The sequence below is a fragment of the Aphis gossypii genome, chromosome 1 (genome assembly GCF_020184175.1).
Source record: "Aphis gossypii isolate Hap1 chromosome 1, ASM2018417v2, whole genome shotgun sequence".
Classification (NCBI taxonomy): domain Eukaryota; kingdom Metazoa; phylum Arthropoda; class Insecta; order Hemiptera; family Aphididae; genus Aphis; species Aphis gossypii.
The window spans coordinates 69,518,492-69,540,116 of NC_065530.1; the positions used below are offsets into that span (position 1 = coordinate 69,518,492).

General features: G+C 27.2%; 7 protein-coding genes across 11 annotated transcripts; 3 read left to right on the top strand and 4 right to left on the bottom strand.

Annotated features, from left to right (window-relative positions):
• Positions 1-272: 272 nt before the first annotated feature.
• On the top strand, positions 273-2,533 carry LOC114131850 (MIP18 family protein galla-1). Its single transcript, XM_027997163.2, has 4 exons — positions 273-601; positions 672-751; positions 1,982-2,165; positions 2,239-2,533. Exons 1-4 carry the CDS (start codon positions 418-420, stop codon positions 2,334-2,336), a joined length of 546 nt encoding a protein of 181 aa, XP_027852964.1. The 5' UTR covers positions 273-417; the 3' UTR covers positions 2,337-2,533.
• Positions 2,462-5,150, bottom strand: LOC114131851 (uncharacterized). 2 transcript variants are annotated; one of them, XM_027997164.2, is made up of 3 exons: positions 4,839-5,121; positions 2,757-3,001; positions 2,462-2,692 (listed from the first exon to the last, which is right to left on the bottom strand). In XM_027997164.2, the coding sequence occupies exons 2-3, from the start codon at positions 2,986-2,988 to the stop codon at positions 2,523-2,525; spliced, it is 402 nt and encodes a 133-aa protein (XP_027852965.1). In that variant the 5' UTR covers positions 2,989-3,001; positions 4,839-5,121; the 3' UTR covers positions 2,462-2,522. The 2 variants fall into 2 exon arrangements, with proteins under 2 accessions (XP_027852965.1, XP_050058296.1); XM_050202339.1 differs by lacking the exons at positions 2,462-2,692; positions 2,757-3,001 and adding an exon at positions 3,112-4,186 and having other exon boundaries at positions 4,839-5,150.
• A 243-nt stretch (positions 5,151-5,393) lies between these two features.
• Positions 5,394-8,510, top strand: LOC114131847 (DNA replication licensing factor MCM4). The gene is made up of 2 exons (XM_027997160.2): positions 5,394-5,607; positions 5,678-8,510. The coding sequence occupies exon 2, from the start codon at positions 5,680-5,682 to the stop codon at positions 8,371-8,373; it is 2,694 nt and encodes an 897-aa protein (XP_027852961.1). The 5' UTR covers positions 5,394-5,607; positions 5,678-5,679; the 3' UTR covers positions 8,374-8,510.
• A 255-nt stretch (positions 8,511-8,765) lies between these two features.
• LOC114131848 (dnaJ homolog subfamily C member 2) lies at positions 8,766-12,423 on the bottom strand. The gene is made up of 3 exons (XM_027997161.2): positions 12,257-12,423; positions 11,821-12,113; positions 8,766-10,416 (listed from the first exon to the last, which is right to left on the bottom strand). Exons 2-3 carry the CDS (start codon positions 12,051-12,053, stop codon positions 8,919-8,921), a joined length of 1,731 nt encoding a protein of 576 aa, XP_027852962.1. The 5' UTR covers positions 12,054-12,113; positions 12,257-12,423; the 3' UTR covers positions 8,766-8,918.
• Positions 12,424-12,715: 292 nt separating this feature from the next.
• LOC114131824 (barrier-to-autointegration factor) lies at positions 12,716-14,054 on the top strand. 3 transcript variants are annotated; one of them, XM_027997133.2, is made up of 3 exons: positions 12,716-13,071; positions 13,512-13,670; positions 13,868-14,054. In XM_027997133.2, exons 2-3 carry the CDS (start codon positions 13,533-13,535, stop codon positions 14,012-14,014), a joined length of 285 nt encoding a protein of 94 aa, XP_027852934.1. In that variant the 5' UTR covers positions 12,716-13,071; positions 13,512-13,532; the 3' UTR covers positions 14,015-14,054. The 3 variants fall into 3 exon arrangements, with proteins under 3 accessions (XP_027852934.1, XP_027852935.1, XP_027852933.1); XM_027997134.2 differs by lacking the exon at positions 12,716-13,071 and adding an exon at positions 13,285-13,430; XM_027997132.2 differs by lacking the exon at positions 12,716-13,071 and having other exon boundaries at positions 13,370-13,670.
• Positions 14,019-21,037, bottom strand: LOC114131823 (diphthine methyltransferase). 2 transcript variants are annotated; one of them, XM_027997130.2, is made up of 5 exons: positions 20,827-21,037; positions 15,232-15,553; positions 14,908-15,168; positions 14,633-14,771; positions 14,019-14,574 (listed from the first exon to the last, which is right to left on the bottom strand). In XM_027997130.2, exons 2-5 carry the CDS (start codon positions 15,551-15,553, stop codon positions 14,223-14,225), a joined length of 1,074 nt encoding a protein of 357 aa, XP_027852931.2. In that variant the 5' UTR covers positions 20,827-21,037; the 3' UTR covers positions 14,019-14,222. The 2 variants fall into 2 exon arrangements, with proteins under 2 accessions (XP_027852931.2, XP_027852932.2); XM_027997131.2 differs by lacking the exon at positions 20,827-21,037 and adding an exon at positions 20,611-20,782.
• Positions 16,838-20,315, bottom strand: LOC114131822 (DNA replication licensing factor Mcm5-like). Its single transcript, XM_027997128.2, has 3 exons — positions 18,966-20,315; positions 18,171-18,898; positions 16,838-17,966 (listed from the first exon to the last, which is right to left on the bottom strand). Exons 1-3 carry the CDS (start codon positions 19,764-19,766, stop codon positions 17,306-17,308), a joined length of 2,190 nt encoding a protein of 729 aa, XP_027852929.1. The 5' UTR covers positions 19,767-20,315; the 3' UTR covers positions 16,838-17,305.
• Positions 21,038-21,625: the final 588 nt, after the last annotated feature.

Below are 21,625 nucleotides of genomic sequence, written 5' to 3' on the forward strand. Positions count from 1 at the left end.
AGTAAAACACTACTATATAGGTGGAAAGTTAGTGAAATATTTTGAGTTTTCGACTATATAGGATTTAAGATGGTACCATCTTAATTCGTGATTTTGACAATATTATTCGAAAATATCCATATTGTATTACCATTTGCTATACAATAAATGATAACTATATATAATTACTCTATGATATATCATTGTAGTCATTGTACCACTGTTAAATGTATAAGCATTAAATTTGTTGACTGTTGTTGTTGTTGTAGATAATAATAATAATAATAATAATAATTTGTAATCAGTAACTATGCTAAGTACTAAATAGTAAATATGAGCGAAACGAAAAAAATTTAAAAAGTACTTTCTTGTAAGAACAATTTGTACATAATATTTTTATTTTTATCGAAACCGAAGTCCTAAGAAAAATATTTGCTCATGATTTTGACTATAAGTAGTTTGTTGATGATGTTTGCTAATCTCATGCAACAAACAAAAAAAATTATTCAAGAGAAGTATTTAAAAAATGACAGTGGAAATACGACGGCGACCACGATTGAAATCGATGCTACAGATGAACAACTTGAAGAAAAAACACAAGAATTGAAGGACCAAATCTTTGGTAGGTATCACCAACTTTTGGTATTTACACAATATTATCAATTTGTTTAAAAATTGTTTTTAAACAACAGATATTATTAGAACAATTAAGGATCCAGAGAAACCAGCTACTCTGGAAGACCTTAACGTTGTGTATGAAAATGGAGTAGAGGTCAGTATACAAAATAATGATATTATTTGGTAAACAGGTGTGATTACATTATATTCATTCATTTAGTTTACAACTTTTATATGGATATATTCTCTTCACTCTACATTCCCTAAGTCCCAATATTATGGGATTATCCACTAGTGAAATATATGTACTTCTAAAGTTCTTACTATTAAATATTTTTATCAAGTGTTTCAATGCAGTGGACAAGAAAACATTCCATTTTAAAGTATTTATACTCTTCTTCAAGAACGGAGTGTCCCATCAGAATATCAGAAAAAATAACGGTGGCCTAAAAACTAAATGGCCCGTTGGTCAGAAATTTAGATAGAAAATAACCATGCTAATAATGTAGACTAATGTGAACATTATTTGTTTCTGGTCTAAATTGTTATCCTCCTCTGCCCTTGCAGTCTTCTTCACTGTTCAGTTAACTAGTAGAATAAATCATAAATCTATTTGATTCACTATTCTAGATTATGTAGGAATGTAGGTTTGAATTTTTAACTATTCAGGTAATATTTATACAATGTAAATTGTAATTGTATTGTAACATTACGAGTACTTGTCATGTAATATAAAAAATATATAACTGATAACCTATCAAAAGTTTTTTTCCGTGTCATTCCTATTAATCAATAGTTTTGAGCATAAATGTAAAAGAATATAAAAGTACAAATTGAACACTATTGGTTCGATAGTTTACTTAGTATGTAAATTAATTATTCATGTGTTTAAAATAATATAAAAATGTAACTATTTAATTACAATTTTAATAAGAATTATATCAGTTAGTCTAATATTTATTTAAATGAAATTAGTTATACAAAAAGTAAATGTAATTGGTGCAATCATTAGAAAAAAAGCACTCAATTTACTTTAGGAGTAACAAAAATTATATACTATTAACAATTTAATTAGAAATAAATATTTTAGCTATTAGCTAGTTTTATGTACTTAACTTATAATTAATATATATAATTCTTGAAACTAAAACAATCTATAAATGACGTAACTGTTATTATTATATCCATTTTATAGGTTATAAGTTATAACTACTTATAAGTATGTTTTTATTTTAATATGTCTAAAAAAATTGTTATACATTCATTGCCTATGATTATGTCATACTAGGTAAATTGATTATTTTTTTTGTATTCAAATCATACTATATTAATGAATAATTTGACTTGTTAACACATGGAAATCACTAATAAGTCAACTTTGCAGGTAATTAATCAAAGAAACTTGAAATTATATACTGTTCGAATTGAATTCAATCCTACAGTACCACATTGCAGTTTAGCTACTTTAATTGGCCTCAGTATAAGAATTAAAGTTATAAGATCTATTTTAGAAAATGTTAAATTGGATATATACATTAAAGAAGGTGCTCACACGACTGAAGAAGAAAGTAATTATGAGTTTTTGGGTTATTATTAACTTTTTTAACCAACTATGAATATATTATGTTATTATATTTACAGTTAACAAACAAATAAACGATAAAGAACGGGTTGCAGCTGCAATGGAAAATCCGAGTTTAAGAGATGTAGTGGAAAAATGTATAAAGGAAGAAGAATAAAAGTTAAAGTTTAAAGTATATATATATTATGTATATTATATATATTGAATGTTTATACGATGGTGTTTGCCTTTTTAATGATCTATTAAAGTATATTTTATTGAATAATTTAAATTATATGTAAATATTATTACAATCTTGTGATTTATTATACTATTTAAAAATTTGATCATAAATCATTATGTTTTAATCAGCTATACCAAGTACTTGATTCATTGCTTGCATTTCCTTTCTGGTAAGTGGATTTAAAAATAACCCTTTCACTGGTTCTTTATATTCCATATCATTCAATTTATTCACATCTACTTTAATGTTGCTTCTAAGAATATTCATACGATTGTTTAAAGTAACTTGATCTGAAAATTATTTTGGTATTTTTATACAAGATTTTCACTAATTAATAAAACATATTAGGTATACCTGCTTGTAGCATATTTTTAGCTTTTTCGACGGAAACTTTTACTAAGGATAAACCAACTGCCATCCATATCTTGTCTTCAGTATTTTTAGAATTTGTTAGTGCTCTGATAGCCATTCGATTACTATTTCTACTTTTATCCAAGGCAACCATTTCACTTTTACTAAGAAGTATTTTTTCTGCTTGTCTTTCTACTTGAAACAAGTATTCCATTGTTGTATTTTCATTGTTCATAATGAATTATTTACTAAAAAAAAAAAAATTAAAAATGATGGTTTCAAGATATTAAATATTTTATTGATTCATCATTAGTTAGATAACAATTTACGGGTCAAAATGTGGATAAATTCAACAAAAATTGATTGATATACAGTTAAAAAAAAATAATATATATACATTTATTGTTACTAAAAATAATAAAAGTAATTACAAAATTACATAAATTGAAATATATTATTAAATAAATACAATAATTATTATATGTTATGAAATCCTAGATTATATAAATATAGTATACATTTTAATTACAACAAAAGTAAATAAGTAATAAAAATAACATTATTTAATACATTGTGTTAAAGAAGATCACTAACAACATTATATTAATTAAAGTTTCTCCATTAATTTTTTAGTAATGGACTTCATTGTTTGCTCTGCTATTTGTACTGCCATTAATGCTTGATCCATATTAGGTGGTAATCCGTGGTATATTTTTTTCTGTGTAGCTTTTAATTCAGAAGTTTCAGAACAGATTTTTTCTTGTTTATTTTCAATGTCAGTTATTTTTTTCACCAACTTCACTATTGCATCACAGTTGTCCACCGTTTGTATACTATCAATTGATTTAATGTTAATAGGTTCAGCTATATAGCCTACAGGTGAATAATTGATATTAGATAATTCACATTTAAGATCATTTTGTTGTTCAATCACTATTTTTAATTTATTTAAATATTCATCAATATCATCAATTAATTCTTTTTGTTTATTACATTTTTCAATAATTGATAAATATTTAGTGAATATGCTATTTGCATTATAATCACCAATACCAGTTTCTTGTAGAATATTTGCTGCATATTCTAACTGTTCATTTTTAGATAAAAAATTAAGAGAACTTCCAGTCTTATTTGAATAAAATAATTTTTCATTTTCCACAGATTCTTTGAAATTTAAAATATTTGTAGCATAGTTTTTGTTTTCTCCCTCAATGGATAATGTGTTGACAATATATTCCATTTGATTGTACAACTCATTGTTGTCTTTCAATTGTTTGACTTTATCACAGCTGACTTTAAATTCACTTACTATTGATTTCATTCCCATATTTAATTTTTCTGTATCTGTAGTTTTTAATTTTGATGCCATTTTATTTGGTGGTATAGATATATTTAAAAATATATTTCAATTTTAATATATTTACTTACTAAATCTGTTAAAACAAAAATACATACATATTGCTTAGAATTTCATATAAATCATATATCTTGTCTGAATTTGAATATTTAAATTAATCATGATAAGTTAAATTTCATGCAAAAATAATAATTTTTTGTATGCTAATTATTTGGAGTTATAAGTAAATTATTTTGGTTGTTTTGCAGATTAAATTAATCATTTACATACACTGTTACCCATTTATATATTATTAAAGAAATCAAATAAGAATTAGCAAAATAATAATTGTTTTTTCTAGGTTCTTACATTATCTAATTAAGTTTGTAGAAATGATTAATTCTTGAAAATCAATTATATAATATATGTTCATAACTATGCAAAGGAAAGTTATGGTGGTGTCACCCAACAGAAAATAAATAAAATAAAATACATAGTTAGATTGTTAACTAAACCCATCCAAATAACTTATTACATACACAACCAATATTTATTATTTATTTTCTGACAGTTTATTATATTTTCCAACAATAATAAATAGATAAGAAATTTATATTAAGAATATTCACTATTCATTGAATATAAAAACTCCGTCAAATATTAGATAATATTGTTACAGAATACAGATAAAACAGCTTAAAATTTAAACGTAATATGGTATGATAAATGTATGTTATAATTTTACTTACTTCAAAACTGGGCTTTAAAAATTAGTTATAAAAACAAGTATAATTCACAATATTACAATATTTAAATTTCATAAATATTAAAATACTATAATACTACAAATCTTGTCTAAATTTAAACTGAAACTAATAATACTATAGAGTTAAACGAGTTAATTGTCAAGACAGTAAGACGTAAATTAAAGTTAATAGTTACAGAGTAAATAGTCACTGTAGACAATACTCATTACTCAGTAGTCACTAGTCAGCACTCACTACTCAGTACTCACGGAACTTGTTAACCGTTAACTATAGACAATTTATAGATATATATATTATATATTAACCGTGTATAATAGATTTATTATATATATATTCTGTGCTGTGGCTGTTACCAATAATTTTTATCAGATAACATAAATTGAATTTCTTTTTCCTATCAGTGTGTGTATCTTATAAATATTGTTATGTTATGGTGTGACCAAATAATGGCTACACTGATTTGTAACCTTTAAAAATATGATTTTATAATTTCCTTTTATTTTGCCGCCAATTTTGTTGATGTATTAATATTTATTGTTTTGTTGTTAGTTATTTTATTATTCTATTGACTGTTCAGCATTCAGTGTTGGGAAGAGACGAGTGACAAGTGACAACTGAAGTCAGAATTCAATTTTCATAATCAGAAGAATGTTTTTTATGATTCTTGCCAACTAATTGTAATAGTAGTACACGTTTTGTAGTTACAGTCGCACTAAACATCACATTTTATTTGTATTTATCGGAGATTCAGGTAACTACAACTTTATTACTCAATCTTACTTAAAGATAATTCAATTTCATTAATTCCATTTTAATTTAAGATATGTCTGGTCGTACCCCTCAAAGAAATGGCAGTACTACGCCAAGGGGAGGACAAACTCCTTCTCGGAGCAATGCCACTACTCCAAGAGGGCAAACTCCTCGAAATAATGCCACTACTCCAAGAGGTGGCAGAACTCCAACAAGAAATGGTACTGCTACTCCAAGGGAAAGTAGAACTCCCACAATAAATGGTACTACTCCAAGGGAAGGAAGGACTCCTTCTAGAAATAACATGACACCAAGAGTTAATGGTCGATCACCTCATACTAGAACACCTGGTTCTGTTTCCAGTCGTCGGTCAGGGGCTATAGTCTCCGAAGCATCTTCACCAGCTCGTCGTTTTATGACAAGTCCTTTGCAAGGTTTACGTACCAGTGAAGTAGACCTTAGTTCTCCGATAAATTATGGCTCTCCTTTAAGTTCTGTAGATTCTCGGGCTACTGGTTTCACAATGCGTAGTGGTGGTTCAGTTCAAAGAAATAACTTATCAGTTAATCGTCGGCAAAGGCAAGTGGATACTACTAATTATGAAAATGGAGCTCCTCGTCCTGATAATGAAAATCAAGATGTTGCTCCTAATTTAGTCATATGGGGTACAGATGTTGTAGTTGATAAATGTCGTTTAAGATTCCAAAATTTTATTGAAACATTTTGTGTCAATGAAACTGAATTGCCTTATTATATGGCTAAATTAAGTAATGTTCTGGAAATGGAAATCCCTTACGTAGATATTAATTGTGCTCACTTACACCAATTTGATTCTGAACTTTATCAACAATTAATTTGCTACCCACAAGAAGTTATCCCAGTATTTGATACAGTTATAAATGAAGTATTTTTCACTAAATATCCAGCAGCTGACTTGACACATGTTACTAAAGCTCTGCAAGTACGTCCTTTTAATGTACAAAAAACTAAGAATATGAGATTTCTTAATCCCGAAGATATGGACCAGCTAATAACTGTTTCAGGAATGGTAATTCGATGTAGTGACATTATACCTGAGATGCGGGATGCATTTTTCAGATGTATTGTGTGTTCTTATACAACTATTGTAGAAATAGATCGTGGTAATATTGCTGAACCAACTCTATGCCCTCATTGTAATACTAATCATTGTTTTGAATTAATACACAACCAATCTAATTTTACTGATAAACAATTGACTAAACTTCAAGAATCTCCCGATGAAATGCCCGCTGGTCAGACACCACATACTGTAAATTTATATTCCTACAATGAACTTATTGAAACTGTGCAAGCTGGTGACCGTGTATCTGTTACTGGTATTTACAGAGCTGTTCCAATGCAAGTAAATCCTAGAATGAGAAACTTCCGAAGTGTGTACAGGACTCACATTGACATTTTACACTTTTTAAAAAGTAATGATAGCCGTATATCATTTGCTGTTGAAGAGAAAAATAAAATAAGTGAGGAACGAATTGAAATATTACGACAGTTATCTAAGACAGTAGATATATACGATAGACTGTCAAATACTTTAGCCCCTTCTATATATGAAAATTGCGATATAAAAAAAGGTATACTAATGCAACTTTTTGGCGGTACCCGAAAAACTTCAAAAAAAAAAAATCATTTAAGATCTGAAATAAATATACTATTATGTGGTGATCCAGGTACAAGTAAATCCCAATTTTTGTCTTATGTTTATGATATTGTACCTAGAAGTCAGTATACTAGTGGTAAAGGATCTTCAGCTGTTGGTATGACAGCTTATGTAATTAGAGATCCAGAAACCCGGCAACTGGTTTTACAAACTGGGGCTTTAGTTTTAGCTGACAATGGAGTTTGTTGCATTGATGAATTTGATAAAATGAGCGAGTCGGCCAGGAGTGTATTGCATGAAGTTATGGAACAACAAACTTTGAGTATTGCTAAAGCAGGCATTATTTGTCAATTAAATGCTAGAACTTCAATTTTAGCTGCAGCAAACCCGTGTGAATCGCAATGGAATAAAAATAAGACTATTATAGAAAACATTCAACTCCCTCACACTCTGTTATCTAGATTTGATTTAATATTTTTAATGTTGGATCCACAAAATGAACAGTATGATAGAAGATTAGCCAATCACTTGGTATCTTTGTATTACAAAAATGAACACTACGAACGTGATGAACAAATGGATACTAGCCTACTTCAAGATTATATTACTTATGGACGTGAAACATTTCAACCTATTTTAAATGAGGAAAGTAGACAGAAACTTATTCAGTATTATGTTAACATGAGAACTGTTGGAAGTGGTAGAGGACAAGTATCTGCATATCCTAGGCAGTTAGAATCTTTAATTCGGTTATCAGAAGCTCATGCAAAAATGAGATATTCCAACGTTGTGGAGATGAAAGATGTTGATGAAGCTTGGAGGTTATATAGAGAAGCATTAAAACAAAGTGCTACAGATCCTCTTTCTGGCAAAATAGATGTTGGAATACTGACTACAGGATTGAGTTCAGCTGCAAGACAAAGACGACATGACCTCGCAGAATATTTAACAAAAGTTATATCGAGCCAACCAAAATCTACTATATTTAACTACCAAAAATTATTAAGTGAAACTAAATTAGCTTTTCAATTTCAAGTAACTAGAGACATGTTTGATGACGCTCTTAAGGAAGTCCAAGATTTGGGGCAAATTATAGTTACAGGAAGAACCACAATTCGTAGTATTTAAGTTATTTAATAATTTATAATTTTTTTTCATATCGTGAATTATTACTGTTTTAGTTATTAATGGCGTGTGTATTTTTAAAAATTTTATGTATGTAGGTTGTCAATATCATTAATAAAAAAAATTCATTCAAACATTAACAGATAGTTGCTAATGACAAACTTCTTTCACTCCTCAAAATATTCAACCGTTAATTAATTTTTAGATTGTAATAATGAACATGAATAATAAAAAAATAATATTTATACTTCATAATGCTTACATACATTTTTAAAAATGATTAAGTAATTTCACTTGTTATCTCTTTTCTATAGAATATGAGGGACTCACAGAAATAAATTTTATGAGTGTTATATAAATTGGTATACCTTAAGAAAAATGAATACAATTACAAGTTATCTGTAATGTGTCAAATTATTAATGGTCATTAAAACTATATTGAGTTACAAATTTAATTTTGTTCAAAAATATTAACAAAACAAAAACAATTTTTAAATAAAAACATCATTAAGTTTTGTTAACATGAATTCAAAATAGTAGATAAACTTTTATACTTGAGCAGCTTTCTTGGCTTTAACTATTTCAACAATTTCTTTATATCTTTTCATACATTCCTTTTTCGTTCTTGTTGGAACACATTCTGCTATTCTATCCCAACGTTCTTTTACTGCATTTGGATACGTTTTAAGAGCTTGTTCCAATAATTTTTGCTCATCTGCTGACCATCCAACTGGACGTTCTGAAACCACTTCAGGAATTTGTGATTCACATTTTTTCTCCTTTTCAAATTGATCATACGCATTGGCATTCATTTCAGATTTTAAAGCATTATCAGTGTAGTTAGTACTTTGAAGAGATTTAGCTTTTGCTAATACTTGCTTGGCATTTCGTTCACCGTTCTTACTATGTTGGTTGATAAAATTTGCAACAGCTTCCCAACGTTGGTTCGTACCAGCAGGAAACAAATTGACTGCTTTTATCAATAATTGAACATCGTCTGTTTCCCAATCATTATTATTTTTTTCAACAATTTTGGTATCATTTTTAATAACATTATTCATTTCAACTCTACATTCCATTTGTTTAAGTTTTTCTATTAATGCTTTACGACCTTCTATTTGAAGAGAACTGGACAATTGTTTAAGCTGTAAGGCAGAAAGTTGATCACAAATTTTTTCAACACCGGACATAATTTCAATAACATTATCACCGCTTTGAATATAGTAATTATTTGCTTTACATAAATCCCTTATATGCTTACGTTCTTTTTTCAAAGCTTTCTTTTGACTATCTTTTTCTGCCTTAAGAGCATTTCGTTGTGCTTTTTCTGCAGCTTCACGTTCTTCTTTTTCTTTTTGTACTTTGGCTTCTTCTTCTTCTCTTAGTCTAATTTCTTCTTCTTGTTTTTGTCTTATTGCGTCTTTTTTGGCTTGTTTCACAGCAGCTTTCCGTTCTTGTTCCTCCTTTTTAAATTTTAAAAGTCTTGGATCATTAGCATATGCTAGGTCAACTAACTGTCTAATACGAGTACTCTCTTCTTTTTTTAGCTTAGTACGATTTGCACGATTTTGTTTTTCAATCCATCTTCGTTCTTCACGATCTGAGGCCTGTTCACGATCTTCTTCATCAAGATATGAAAATTCTCTCCATGAATTGAAACCATACCAAAAATTGTAGAAACGATCAACATGATCACGACTACTATTTATATCTCCTAAAAGTGGTACAGAATTTTGTTCTGACCACATACTATTACGAACAAATACTGGGCCAAATAATTCAAAAAAGTCAGATTTTTTTGCCGTTTCCTTAGAAGGAATACTGTTATCAAATTTAGGATCAATTGAATCATATGCGCGTCTTTTAGTTTTATTTCCAAGAGTTTCCCAAGCTTTAGTGATGCAAGTAAAATAATCATCATCTCCTTGAACTTTCTCACCAAGCTTTTTTCTTTTATCTGGATGATGATTAAGAACTCTACGTCTATAAGCACTTTTGATTTGTGCTTCTGTGGCTTTATACCGCAATTTTGATAATCCTAAAACTCTGAAATTAGAAAAAAAAATTAAATTTCTATTAGTAACTATAAAAAATAATTCTAAGCAAAATTAACAAATTCATTTGAACTAGAATGGGTTTATACTAGTTTTTAAAAATTTATAACTTTAATAAATATAAGTACAATAAAATGTATACGTCAAATTTTATAACAATTACATCGGATAACACCATGGTTAAAATGTATCAAATATACAACAATACCAATTGTAAATAAATGTTCATGAACAAAAGGCAAATTATATACTTAATAAAAACAAATATCCAAAAGTAGAAAGTAAGAATGTAATATTGATTCCTTATAAAAATTGTGTACCTAGTTTAATATTGATTGTAAATAAAAGAAAAATTGAAAAACTTTAACAGCTTTAAACGATTAGGTAATATGATTTGCACGGGTCTATTAATATGTATATGTTACAAGTTAGCATTAATCAATGAAAACATTTTTAATGTTTTGTGTCTTCATAACTTAAGAGAATTAATTGATTTGCATACAAACCAAAATGAATGGTATAATTTATTGAACTTTTTAAATATTTTAATTGTTTCTTTTTATGACTAGGTACCAAGTAAAATAAAATATAGGTTATAAGTGAACAGCTGATATTTAGGTTTTCAAAATATTTTTATTGGTTTTAGGCAATTTTATTACAAAGATGAAACATGTGGACAATTTATCCATCACAGAGTTTGTATGAAAAAATTTATCTTGGATACTAAAACATATTTTGTACTATTACCTATACAATATTTTAGAATATACTCTAATATTGTTCATAAAATATATAAATTGTTAATTTATCGAGATATAATTTTTTTTCTTTTTTTTTTTTTTAGGAAAAAAAATAATTTGATTTAAAAATAAAAAAAAATAAATAATCATTCAATCCAACCTAACCTTTGGTAATTAAATTGGTAATGGTGGTCATTCTGTTACTTACAGTCAGTGATTGGCACAGATATATAGAATATAATATATCTGTGGTGATTGTACCATAGATATAATTTACTTGTTACCAAAGGAATGGTACAGAACAGTTATTTATTGTTTTCATTAAACTATTTTAGAAAATAAAATCATACCTTTTATTTTCATATTTTAAAGTTTAAAGAATATTGTAGAACATATTAGCATCATATTTTAAGATTTTAAGAACCTAAAAATTCGCTCTTTAGTAATAAGCTATAACTTGGAATATAAATTGAACGAAATTTAAAACCTTGTGTGAGGATCACACTATTAGTTTATAGTATGAATTTTTAATATAGATAGGTATGTCCTAATCAATATTCATAATAAATGTAATAGCTCAGTCTATTATCTAAATTTATTATAAATGATTATGAATAATAACTATGAACTACTAAATAAATATATTTAATAATTACTGATAATGATCCTGATCTTTCCATTCCTTAGGATCTAGAGTTTTTAGATAAATTGTATCTGCTTGACTTTCTTCGTCGATAAATGATTCATTGGTATCTTCTACTTCTTCGCCATTAGTTAAACATTTATCTTGAACAGTTGAGCCTGATAAATATCTCAATATCCATGGTCCGACTGTTTCTACAGTGCGATGTTGAACATTCAATATAGATGGTTTCTCTTTGTCTTTCATTATATATTTTAATAATTTGATGACGTACTATATTCACAATCAAATTTATATACGCATAATCTGAAATAACACATATACATATAAATATATATACTTAAAAAAAAAATTACCCATGTAAAACATACCTATAAATTTTTGTTAACTTAAGTTGACACAAATGTTTATTACATGTCAAGTTCATAAAACCAAAAAATTGTACTTACCCTTAAATGGTTAATTTGTAAAATAACGAACTAAATGTTAATCGTACATATATTAGAGTTAATTGTGCACTACTATAAGGATTTCAACCAATTTGAAATTCTCAAAAAAGTAAATTTTTTGAATATTCAATATAGCAATTCTTGTCTCGGAATTTGTAGGTTAGGTGCTTTGAACAATTCAAGGACATTTAATAACATTTATTATAAATAAGATTCACAGTTTTATAACGTCTTTGAATTTAATTCATAACTGGTGAACCACTTGTTTGCACCATGCGTATATTACGTCCAACCGGCAGGTGGGATACTGGGATCCATTATATATTATTATAAGTATCTAACCCTGATAAATTATTTTATTTATTTAATTTATCAATCTAACTAAACTCACATCTCGCAGTAATTAGGTAGTAACTAGTAGTGCAGTTCTCAAATTATTAACATTTATTCAATAATAATTGTTTTATAAAATCACATCTTTTGTAATACCTATTAATCATTAAATAATATTATTTAATTAGTAATTACATTATACATAGATTACACATTCCCACAAATTACAGTAATTAAGTTTTTAACGAGTAACATAACTACTAATATTGATGTCAGATGTTCCTGTTGTCATTTTTTCAACGATTATATAATAGTAAAAATTGCCAATTGGTAGTTTTGATAATAAATGGATAAGCGAGTTTACGAGTATAACAATATAACATAATAAAATTACTTAAAAATATAATATAATAGTTAATTTATTAATCAAACGGTTTTTTTCAATATAATTAACCTATCGAATCGACAATTTTTTCAAAAATGTAAGTTATTCTATTCTGGGTGATTACAATTTATTTATCTATGTATGTCTAAGAATATAACAGTTATAAATTTGATTTGAATATATATATAATATTATATTATACGTAATATATTCAATATAATGATATATTGTTTGCATCAGTTGACATTTTGACAACATCAATTAAAAAAAAAAAAAACGATTTATAAACAAAATATTTGAAGTATGTAATTTTCTTACTTTTTAATTGACTCCATGAAAATACGTTTTTTAGGCTTGCAAATATACATATTTTATTTTTTCTTATCAGTTAACTTTTAATCTCTTTCTAGTGTATACTGGACTTTGTTTTGAATTCAAAATTCTTTTCTCTTTACTGTAAATGCCATTATTATTCATAATTTGATACGAATATTGTCTTAGCCATTATTATTTATTTGTGTGTTAATTTTTTCTCAGATTAGTAAATAAATTATAATTATGACTACTCCATCATCTACAACCAGTCAAAAACACAAAGCGTTCTCTGGAGAGCCTATGCGAGACAAACCAGTTGAAGATCTCGCTGGTATTGGACCTGTATTAGCAAACAGACTAAAAGAACAAGGATTCAACAAAGTAAGTTAACACAATAACTTAATTTATTAATATTCATTTTATTATGTAATTACTGTCGCATTTTAAAAATATTTGTTTTACATACTGATGAATATTATAACATTGTGCACAATTTATATTATTATCAGTAATGAATAAAACAATAGGGTAATTCATTTTTTTTATACTTACAAAAGAATTGCTTTGTTTTGTTTTAGGCTTACAATGTATTGGGTCAATTTCTTCTTTTAGAAATGGATCAAGAGTTATTCTGTGACTGGTTAAAAGATACAGTAAAAGCCAACTCAAAACAATCAAAAGATTGTCATGCTTGCTTAAAAGCATGGTGTGATGAATTTTTGTAGATGAATTTTGTATTTTGTAATAATAATTCTTAATTCTAATGTTATGTTTTATTTTATTCATAGTGTATAGGTACTTATATTAATATAAGTAAATATTCCATATAAAATATATACATACAAATGTCAACAAAATTCTTATTCTGTAATTCATTAGAAAATAATAAAATTAATATAATAATATTTATCAATTACTTTATAATATATATTTTTATAATTTCATGTTGACAAAAAATAAATCTAATCTATGGTCATAAAATGAACATGTAGAAATTATTTTTTTATTTTTTGATTTTGTGTCATGTTCTAATAGAGTATTGTTTCGGTAGCACCAATCTGCTCCATAGTAGAGCCTATTGCTTTTTTCCCCAAAAGATTGACAAATATTAGGTACATCCAACGTTGTATCTATTATATGAGCAGCATTAAACATTGAAGCACTTAAAAGATATTCTTCTTTATTAGGTTCCCATTTCAATCTCCAAACTCCACCGTCGACTTTTACATTATTATAACTATGCTTCATATTACGTATATCCCATAGTCTAATAATTTCATCATAACTAAAAAATTGATAAATTATGTTAATATATTGCTATTTATTTAAGAAAACAAATTTACCTTCCTGTAACAATGATATTTTCTCGAATTTTATTTGATGAGCATGTTGTTACTCCTTGTTCATGTTCTTTATTTTCAAATATAGGTTTGTCAAATTGTAAACGTTGGTCATAACATTTAAATTTACAATCATCACCACCTATAAAAATATAATTTTATTACCTGGTATACTCACTAACTATATTGTAAAATTTAAAATACAAATTGACTTTATATTCAAGAACGATTAAATAAAAAACTATAATTATAATTTATAATATTAATGATAAATTTACCTGTGTATAATATGTTTGGTTCACAATAATTATAAGTAACAATCCATGATTCAAAATTATGAGCTTTGAAACTGCGTATGAGTTGATCATTTAGATTTATTAAAGTGACATAACCACAAGAATCGCTAAATGCAATACTTTGTGATCCATTTTCATAAAGGGATGACCAAGCAATTGATAAACTCATATGAGATTCACCATTAGTTTTTGGAACATCAAAACTAGTGAATAAATTTAAAGATAAATCATCATCTTTTTCATCTAAAAAAAAATACCAATTAATTAAATGTATAGTATTTTGATTATTAATGACTGAAAACTCACCCAAGCGATATATACTAATATGATTGCCAGACAATGCAGCTGCTAGTAATATTTGTCCAGAAACGATAAAAGGGTTCCACTTTAAATCTAGCACAGCATTTTCGGGAATACTCTGAATCAATTTAATTTTGTTTTGGTTGTCTAAAGAGAATAAGTTGATAGTGCCAGTTTTTGATTTGTCTGCCTCATTAAGTTTATAAGTTCCACATACAAGTATATTGTTGTATTCTGGTATTGGACACCATTCTACAGTATCTGCAGGATAAATTGTATCATATGATGCAAAGAGTTCCACACTACAGTTCATACTGTTCATAGACATCTGTAAATAATATTAAATGGAAAAATCAATATTTAATTCACTCAATTAAGATTATTCTAATAAGAATATCCTGTAATTTTAATAATCTTATCTTCGTATGCAAAACTTTCATAAAAGCAACAATATTACTGTAAACCTTGACTAGATAAAAAACATTAACAGGACTTGGAAGTTATAACATTAAAAATGTTAGGTTTTAGCGTTTTAATATGCAGTAATGTCAAAATGTGTGCTATAATAAACAATAAAAATGGAAAATTAAATTTTTAAAAGCTTATATAATATATTATTATATTTTAATTTTCATGATTTTTTAATTATTTTATTTAGTTTATATAATCTATCCAATTTTAATATAATAAACGTAAATGAGGTTGAAGTAGGATTTAGACCGAAATAAATTGAGTTGAGAAGTCGTTCACTAACAGCACTCCGGCAGTGAATTATGTTAAAAGTTTAGACAAAAAGTAAGTCACTACACCATTTCCTTTTTAATATTTTTGAGGAATTTTCAAGCATTGAGCTGAAAAGATTTTTTTCTTGTAGGTTTGGGTTGTGATAGGGTTTGTAAGATTTGGAGGTGATTTCAGTTACTGATTGTAGTTTTAGGTCAGTAAGGAGTGCTTGGTTCGAAACATAAAAGAGAGCGTTTGTAACTAGGCTTAGGGTTTATTTTTTTTTTTTAGAAAGTTTTAATTTTTTTAATATTTGATTTTTATGCTGAGCCTCAGATTTGAATTTTGTACGTCCGAATTTGTTTTAGGAGACTTTTATTCAGAATTAATTTAGTGTTGGGTGAGAGTTTTGATTTTGGGTTTAAAAATTAGTTGAGGGCAAAGGGGTAAGTTCAACTTGAGTTTGGTGGCATTCATGTGGTGGTTTTATGTTAGTATTTTATTAAATGAACTCCAAGGCATTTACTATTTAGTAGTTATTGAGATAGGAATTTCGATTTTGTTGAAGGTGACATGAGTGCAAATGCTTTAAGTGATGGTGATGGGAAAGACTTGGTTTCAATTATTTTTATCTTCTAGTCTTCAATTTGAATGAGGTGGAATTAAAGTCTATTGGAAGCAATAACTATGTTTTCATGAGTAAAGATGATCGTTAGTTTGTAGTAATTAAGATAATAATTTGTTTAAAAAATTATTAACATTTTGTAGTCAGTTAAAATTCTGTAAACTACACATGTAATGAAAGGAAAACCATTTAAATAAATTATTCATTAGCAGGAATATATTTAGGTATTTGACACCCAGTCAAAGAGCAATAAATACCTCTCAATTATAGATAAAAAAAATGTAGTTTAAAAAACAATTATTATAAATTATTATCATTAACATTTGTGTTAAAATATTAATTTAAAATTCTTTATTCCCATGACTGAAAACTCTTTAATTTTATTATCATAATTGAAGGTGATGTTTAATTCACTTTAGATATTTAACACGTCTAAAACATTTGTGCTAATATAATATTACAAATTATGATACAATAAAAAAAATACAAAAATATAATATAATTATAAGAAATAAATCAATACAGTTAAAAGAGGCTTAATATAATATCAATTATGAAAAGATCATCCACTTTCCAAAATATGACTATTCTGTTTAAAACAAACTAAAAATAAAAATATATCAATTATTTATTATAGTTCTTATGAATTTAAACACAATATGAAATCAGAAATACATTTTTAATTGCCACATTTAAATTACAATTTTTTTTTAAGTTTACATATTTTAATAATTATTTTAATCTAATTAACATTTTACGTTGCATAATGTGTTGTATTTCACCTCTCCTGATCATCAAATATATAACTTTATCTATAGCTCGTTGTGGATATTTTTGTCTCAGAAAATCTTGAATAATACTAAATTCAGAAACTTGTGATCCAATTGGGAATCGGCGTTTTAATTGCTTTTCAATTCTCTGTAGTGTTTCTGTGTCTTCTTCAGTTGAAAAACCTTCCACACCAGATAAACAACCTGATGTAGCTGCACTCAGAGTAGATACTTGAAATAATCTTAATGCTTCGTCTACATGACTGTCAGTAGCAAAAGGTTGCAATTGCATTTTAGCTAAAGATTCTGCAATACGAATAATAGCTTCTAACTGTCTAACAGTAATCGGAATAGCAAGTTTTTTCTCAGATTCTAATTCATGACATCCAGTCCTCATAATTACGTAACGACTCTTAAGCTTCTCACCAGCTTCTTCAGATAATCGAGGTCCACAACGTTGACGACAGTAATTTAAGAACTTTTTAATTGTCGCCAATGGTAATTCTCCTTCAACTTCTTGCTTAGCTTGACCATTCATTAAATGTACATTCATGATATGCTTAGCCAATATCATATCTCTGTTTTGATTATGTTCATCTTTAATAATAAATATCATATCAAACCTGAAAAAAAATATATATTTATTTATAGGAATGAATGCCGTACAACTTTTCAATATATTATTAATAATAAATTTATGAACTTGTCAGATAAAACATTATTTTTAGATTAAAATCAACAAATTATAATTGAATTGTTAATTTAAAAGGTTATTTTTTAATTTTTTCATTCTTAGACATAATAATTTACTGAAAATATCATACTACCTAGATAAAATTGTAGGCATGAAATCAATATTATCTTCGCCTTTACTGTCATCCCATCGACCAAATACTGAATTTGCAGCAGCCATCACCGAACAACGACTGTTAAGAGTAGTTGTAATGCCTGCCTTAGCTATTGATATGGTCTGTTGTTCCATAGCTTCATGAATCGCAACTCTATCACCTTCTCTCATCTTGTCAAATTCGTCAATACAAACAACACCACTATCAGCTAAAACCATTGCTCCACCTTCTACCACAAAATTATGAGATGTTGGATCACGTGTTACAGAAGCTGTGAGTCCAGCAGCTGAAGAACCTTTACCAGATGTGTATACACCTATAGGTGAAACTTGTTGTACAAATTTTAAAAGTTGTGATTTAGCTGTACCAGGATCTCCCAAAAGCAATAAATTTATATCTCCACGACGGGTTAAACCGTCTGGAAGTCTTTTACGAGAACCTCCAAAAAGCAGACAAGCTATCGCTTTTTTTATATCACTAAAACCAAAAATAGATGGTGCTATAGACTTGGCAATACGGTCATAAATATCAGGAGATGATGACAATTTTCTGAATAGTTCTTCATCTTCAACAGAAGTTGGTATTGAAGTAGTGAAACCTCCAACCTGATCGTCCATTTGAAATCCTAAAACTCTTAAATATGGAGCACGCACACCAACCACGGTACGAGAATTTTCAGTAAGTTTTTGTTTTTTAGAAGTCTTGACCTGAAAGTATATTAATTTAAAACAAAATATAAATAACAAATTAAATTACATTCTATATAAATTATACCTTTTTTATAGAATAAACACCAACTACCATAACACGGTTCCCTGGAACTACACGTTCACATAGGTAACGATCACAATATAATTGTACGTGCCGTGGCATTTCTCCTTGAGGTGTAGAGTCACTTAATTCTTGTAATTTTAAAATTTGAGAATCAACACATTTGCATTTGTCTGGTATAATAAAATATGGGTCCAAAGGGCATTGTGGACGGCCAGCTTGTTCAGTGGTACATTTTCTTGGCAAGATATAACCATCCATGCCAGGTTTCACTGGCAAATGTGGTACTACATTACGACAAGATCGACATTGCAATGTTATCTGTGTAGCCTTAGCCCGAATACTTGACGCCGATACTATGATACCAGGAATTTTGACCAGCCGAGAAACTGACTCAGATTTAATAGAACGCAAAGAAGAAGCCAATGAATTTGTAGACAATAATATTTGAATATGCTCAATATCTTCTAAGTTATCAGATGCAAGCAATTCTTGAGCTAATTCTGTAGCAGCTTCTTCAAAAGCTGGCAAATATTCCACTGGTTGTTTGTATAACTTATCAGCAAGATTTTCATCAAATCCAGCTAAATCCTCCACATTTATTTCCATCCAATATTGACCCAAATTACAATTTCGCTTTAATGTATCTCTATACTTATAGTTAAAATTTTCTTCGTTGTATGTTTTTAAGAAATCTTTGAACGATTTTTTTATTGATCTTGTGTTCAATAATGACGATGACAAATTGTCATCATCACCGAATGTATCAGAGAAAAATATACCAGGAGTATCAAATCCTTCCATATTTAAGTTTCAACAGTTTTAATAAAACTACGATAAATTTTTAAAAAAAAACGTCACAATATACTTAAAAAAAAAAAATTGAACTATGAATTAATTTAAACAGCCAAAATAAAAATTATGCACGCTGAGGACTGAGAACACCTGAACACTGACACATTGAAATTTATTACAATACTAGGTATGTCACTATGCTAATAATAATTGTAGTACAGATACTTAAGACGAGTCTGAATTAATACTTTAATAGTTCTTACGTTAGTACATTACAATTTTACAGATTTACAAAAGTATCTAACATACACTTGCAAATATGAAATAAGAGTAATGAGCAATGGCTATTAGAGTAATACTCATAGACCTAATAAGTTATAAAGTTAATACTTTAATAGTTTAATAGGCTATGGTAATATTCAGTACATATTCTGATTTCTGAATGATTTGGCTAATGCTATTGCCTATTACTTCGTAACAAAGCAAATGATAGTAAATTGTAAATGGCGGGAAACATTGTTATTAGTACCTATTAGTAAGAAGTTAGCAACACTAAATTTTTTTGTTAAACTTTTTTATTATCAATTACTGAGACAAAGTTAGATAGATACGTTTTGTAAAAACTAAAAAAATTTCATAAAATATGAGAAATTAATAAAAAAAAATTAGTTGTGAATATAAATTTATAATATTGTTATTAATCAATTTTATTTTAAATATTTTATCATCAAAAATCAAATATCAATCATTAAAATCCATATTTTTATCTATGAATAATAATAAACCATAACCAACCTGCAACCATTTAAAACAGTATTCATACAATATAATATAGTTTATATTTAATATTTACATTTTACTTGTACTTGTCTGTGTGTTGTACCATAAACATTGTACTTTATATTGTATTTTTTTAACGTATTTATAGTTTATAAATATCATGATGTAGAATATGTTTATATATTTGACATTAATTTTTCTATAAAATACGTCTCATCATTGTCGAATTTAATGATGTGGTATCGATGTAACATTAATGTTAATTAATATTTATCAATTATCTCATTACCTGAAGACTGAAGAGTAGTTGGTTTAAAAAAGAAAAATTTGATTTCTTATGAAAAAAATAGTAAGAAACTTGTGTCGATTGTGATTAACATACACTTGATAAGTTAAATTAACGTTATAACTAGAAGACGAACGAGTATCCCATATCCATACTCCATGGGCTACGATTTTATCAGTGTTCAGTACTGTTAACAAAGTTATACATAATATTATTACGAATCGGAAATTCAAATTCGAAATATCAAATTACTATGATTTCAAGTATTCCAATATAATTTTCTGATCAGAAAATCTAAATTTCGTGACCCGTAATAGAATTATTATTTAGTGACAAATTATTGTACAATATGAATATTGATTTTAGGTATATTACCCAATGTCGTAGTTAAAAGAACAATACTTATCAAAATCAACCGAAATCAATAAATATTAGTAGGTTTTTTTTTTTATAACTGATTTCTTGATTGTGCATAATACAAGCAAAACCATACATAATGGACACAATGCAATAATGCACTGTCTGAAGGATTTAAATGACAGAAAATATCATATTAAAGAAAACAAGGGAAAATAATAGTAAATATAGTTTCCTGGTAAATTCAAAATTTAAACTATGTTCATATATTAATATAATAAAATTAAGTGATTAACAAATTGATTATAGTGAAAATATTTATTTTATTAATACCTATACACAATAATTAATTGTGTAAAAACATGTTGGGTATCAATAAAATAATAGTATATTGTATGTAATATAATATTAATTAATACTGATCAATACAAAATTAATTTTGTAC